This window comes from Pectinophora gossypiella, chromosome 18, assembly GCF_024362695.1.
Source record: "Pectinophora gossypiella chromosome 18, ilPecGoss1.1, whole genome shotgun sequence".
Lineage (NCBI taxonomy): Eukaryota > Metazoa > Arthropoda > Insecta > Lepidoptera > Gelechiidae > Pectinophora > Pectinophora gossypiella.
This window is the reverse complement of record NC_065421.1, coordinates 3293833-3297807: the sequence shown is the minus strand read 5'-3', so window position 1 is coordinate 3297807 and position 3975 is coordinate 3293833. Positions and strand designations below refer to the sequence as shown.

The 3975-nt window shown below is 33.2% G+C and overlaps 1 protein-coding gene across 1 annotated transcript; it reads right to left on the bottom strand.

The window, feature by feature from the left end:
- Positions 1–719: 719 nt before the first annotated feature.
- Positions 720–2658, bottom strand: LOC126375311 (uncharacterized). The gene is made up of 3 exons (XM_050022251.1): positions 2220–2658; positions 1801–1914; positions 720–1285 (listed from the first exon to the last, which is right to left on the bottom strand). Exons 1-3 carry the CDS (start codon positions 2565–2567, stop codon positions 845–847), a joined length of 903 nt encoding a protein of 300 aa, XP_049878208.1. The 5' UTR covers positions 2568–2658; the 3' UTR covers positions 720–844.
- Between the last annotated feature and the right edge of the window lie 1317 nt (positions 2659–3975).

The window sequence follows — 3975 nt, the reverse complement described above, 5'->3', positions numbered from 1 at the left end:
AAAACAAGGCAAATAATAATGTGGGGAACATGTGACCAAAGCCTGTTGAGTCGAACTTATTTGTGGGAGCTATATATCCTTTGCCTGTTCAAATCACCAATTTTTTTATACTAGCCTTTGCACCCGACGTTACTTGTGTTTTTTTTAAACATATTTGTTTTACTAAAAACTACGCATCATTTCGATTACACACAAATTTATTATGATTATGTTATAAATATAAAAAATTAATACAATTATTTTTAAATTAAATTATTTATAAATAAATAATTAAATAAGTAATAGCAATTACAATTTAAAATAATAATGATCTAGTAATCAAACACTAGAATTATGAACAGACAAACATTCGACATTTATATATAGCTATCACATAAAGGATAGTCTCTATCCAGGCAATGGGATTATGTTTTCCCACATTTTTTTTCAGGACTTTCAGTGTTTTTTTTCTGAATGTGTTGATAAGGAATCATACAGGCCGCTATTCAAAGCCTAAATCCATATATAACACTTTATTTCTTACAGCAGTTCTTCGGGGCCTGTTTAAGGGTTAAAGCACATAATAACGGGTTCTTACCGCGTTTAAATGGGGATATGAGACTCCCGATATTTCGACACTGTTGCAAGTGCCATGATCACGTAATCATGTGCTTTAATTATGATAATAACCGCGTAAACTTAAAACAATGTATGGACAAGATAAAATGAAATAAGTAAACAATATTTGATTTCATTTTTATTTTTAATATAAAGTTGATTTAAATCATAAAACGTTGAAACATACCGATGTACTGGTATGGACACTTAATAATAATTTATTATAAAACACCACAAATCACTAGTGCTACGTATTTTGACTAGATTTTTTTAAATATTCTAATCTAGTCTTGGTTATGTGAGCTTGTATGTCTGTTTGCAACTGCACCGCTATTTCTAAAGGCATATTTTGCAACTGAATTCCAACGGAACGACCGAATGCCGAAAATTCATTCTCCGATGCACTTGCTACTGTTTTTAAATAATTTATCACTTCACTAAAGTCTTTGCTTGTGCTCTCACTCAGTTTTTGTTTGCTTGGTTTCGGAACTTGTACTGAATTAGTCGAACAATTTTCAATGAATTCTAGGTCCGATTCATAGTCCTCTAAAGCTTCAAATTTGACGTTCAAATCTCCATCTTTACTCAACTCGTGCTGAATTGATTCCAGCTCTTCATATTCTTCAAATTCCTCCTCATCTTGTGTGTTATCTTGCTCAACTTCTACCTCACTTTCACTTTGTGTTTTCTGTTGACAAATTGTATAGAGAAGAATTAGGTATAATTTACATTTTTTATACATTAATGAGGCCTAATGGGAAGCATTAGGCAGTGGGATATTATAGGATATTTGTTATGTTATAATTATGTGACAACCATAATGGTTAACAGAGGCACAACAATTGACCATAGTTTACAAAGAACTGAAAAATGTGGAAAGATTAAGGTAAGGTTGCAGCCCATTAATATAAATTAAATAAAAACACAAAATTATTCAAAAAAAAAATATCATTAATTATTTAATATTATTTTTGTTTCAATATTGATTTGACGTTTTTATAAATTGTAAGTATCTATGTAAAATCTGCTACATGTGTTCGAACACAATATTGTTATTGTTTCCGAATTAAATGAAATAAAATGACTGAATACACAAAGTAAGAAAAAGTTTAAAGATAATAATGACATATAAATATTTACCAAAAGTTTTCTTTTTAAGAGTTACAAAAAAGTTAATTACAGACAGCTTTATGGAATACCAACCTTACGTTTCTTTGTATGTGGTACCATTACGAGGGTAACTCCTTTCTTTCTTGGCAGCTTCTGCATTAACTTTTTATTTGTAATATATACCCCTTCACTTTCTAATTGAGGAAACTGTAAAGAAATAAAAATATACATAATTTGTAACACAAGTACTCAGGCCTCAGGTTTGACGGAGTATGTTATTATTTTCAAATACAAAAAAAAACCTGAAGATCGCACAGGTCTGGTTTTTAACAGAAGCGACAGCCAGTCTTGGCCAACCCGCGAAGGAAAAACCAACCCAATACTGTTTTTATGTTTAATGAAGAAAAATAAATGTTCCTTAAAGTTTATAAAGTGCATCAGACTAAGTTATAACCTCATCTAGGTTATACCTTTGAGACGAAACAGACACTTTAATTCTAATAAGTACTTACATATTCAAATGACAAATCGGTAGTCACTCGAAGGAATCTATCCGCCAAAGGAAACCAACTTAATTTTGGCGCATGGACATCGCAACCATTCTCCAAAGACGTTTTAATCTTCCTAATTTCTGTATTGTAAGTGCCTCGTACACTTCTTATCTTCCTCCGAAGCGTCTTCAGGTCCAGAATACCCAGCTTTTCACCAAGTATCTCCTCAGACTTTAACCTTTCCTTCCTATCTTTGAAATGCTCATGATTTTTATCCCACAGACACGGTAACTTCTCGTATTCGATCAAGAAATCGATAACATCGAAGAATATCGTGTCGAAATAATATCCTTCAGAGTTTTCAGACATTATTCAACTGTATTCAAAACTTTATTTGGGAAGATTTACGAAGAAACAAAGTCAAAACACGGGAAAAGCCACGACAATAAAATTTATAATCATGACATTCGTAAACGTCAGTGTCAAAATATTGCGTTTTGTTACTGCTGTAAACGGATGTAGTTATTTTGAAATGAAAAATGTTAAAGTTTACGGCCTATTTTTTAGCATTAAAATTTCAGCTTCTATTATTTTACTCCATTTAGTTTTAAAATTGTTCAAATCACACATGATCACAAGAGTATTTGCTGTAAGTAGCGTGAAAAAAACGAAACGTTTGTTTTGGCGGAAAATGTGCAGAGTGAATTACTTTTTTGGCAGGATGTTGTGGGGAATGGATTCTCGTCGTTTTACACACCCGCTTTTCCGACGCTGTGTGCAGTAAGCAATAATGTAGGTTAAGTACGACGTATGAACTTTCTGTCCGTCAACGTGTTAAGTAAATAAAACAGCCTATTGTAACATATTACCTGTATCCCACTGTTGGTCACAGCCTCACAGGTCTCCCCACGCTGCTCCACTGCGGGTTAAAGGAGCATCTAAGTTTCGGACAATCGGATGATCGGCCTGCAATGTTCTAACCAAACTAGGGATCACGAAGTATTTTCTTTTGTGATAAATATGTCCTCACCGGGATTCGAGTCCGGGACACCCTAATCGTTAGCTTAACGCTCACCCACTGGACCATGGAGACCTGGTAATAACCCCCAAGGCAGTGGTAGTAACTACCAGTCTAACTTTATTTCTACTATTAAAGAGAACGACCATTTCAGTACAATTCATGATTATAATATTATGGAAAACATGAAACATTAGGAGTAGAGCCCTGTGCTGGGAGGTTTTCTGGCCATGTCTTTCCCTCAGCGATACAGATTCCGACGTGGAAGTAGTTTTACAGCTGGTTATTATGTAATTTATTTTTTGACGTTCAAAAAGCGCTAACTATGTAAGCCAATTTAGAAGATTACTTTTGTTTTTTTTGCGCGGTAAAAATTCGATCTGTCACTGTCACTCAAAGTACCTAAATAAACTTTTTTATTATTTTTTTATTATTATTACGTAAGCTAGTGTTGTCACGTTAATTAGCATAGTGATGTATCAGTCGATATTCGTACGATAGATTCTTTTCTATCTAACACTACTAAGTAGTTTAAAAATATTTACTTATTTTTAACTCCAACCATTTGCAACCTTTCCAGTCGTAATATTAACCCAAAAGATAGCTTTAATAGCGGTCATTTAGCCACGTTTATGGGATAATACACATTTGTACCTACTTGCGTTATTATAAAATGAGTCCGTCTCGTGGTCTCTGCCTAACAATAAAAGACATAGCTAAATTTTATTTTAATAGGTACACTAAATATGTAGTAGTGCT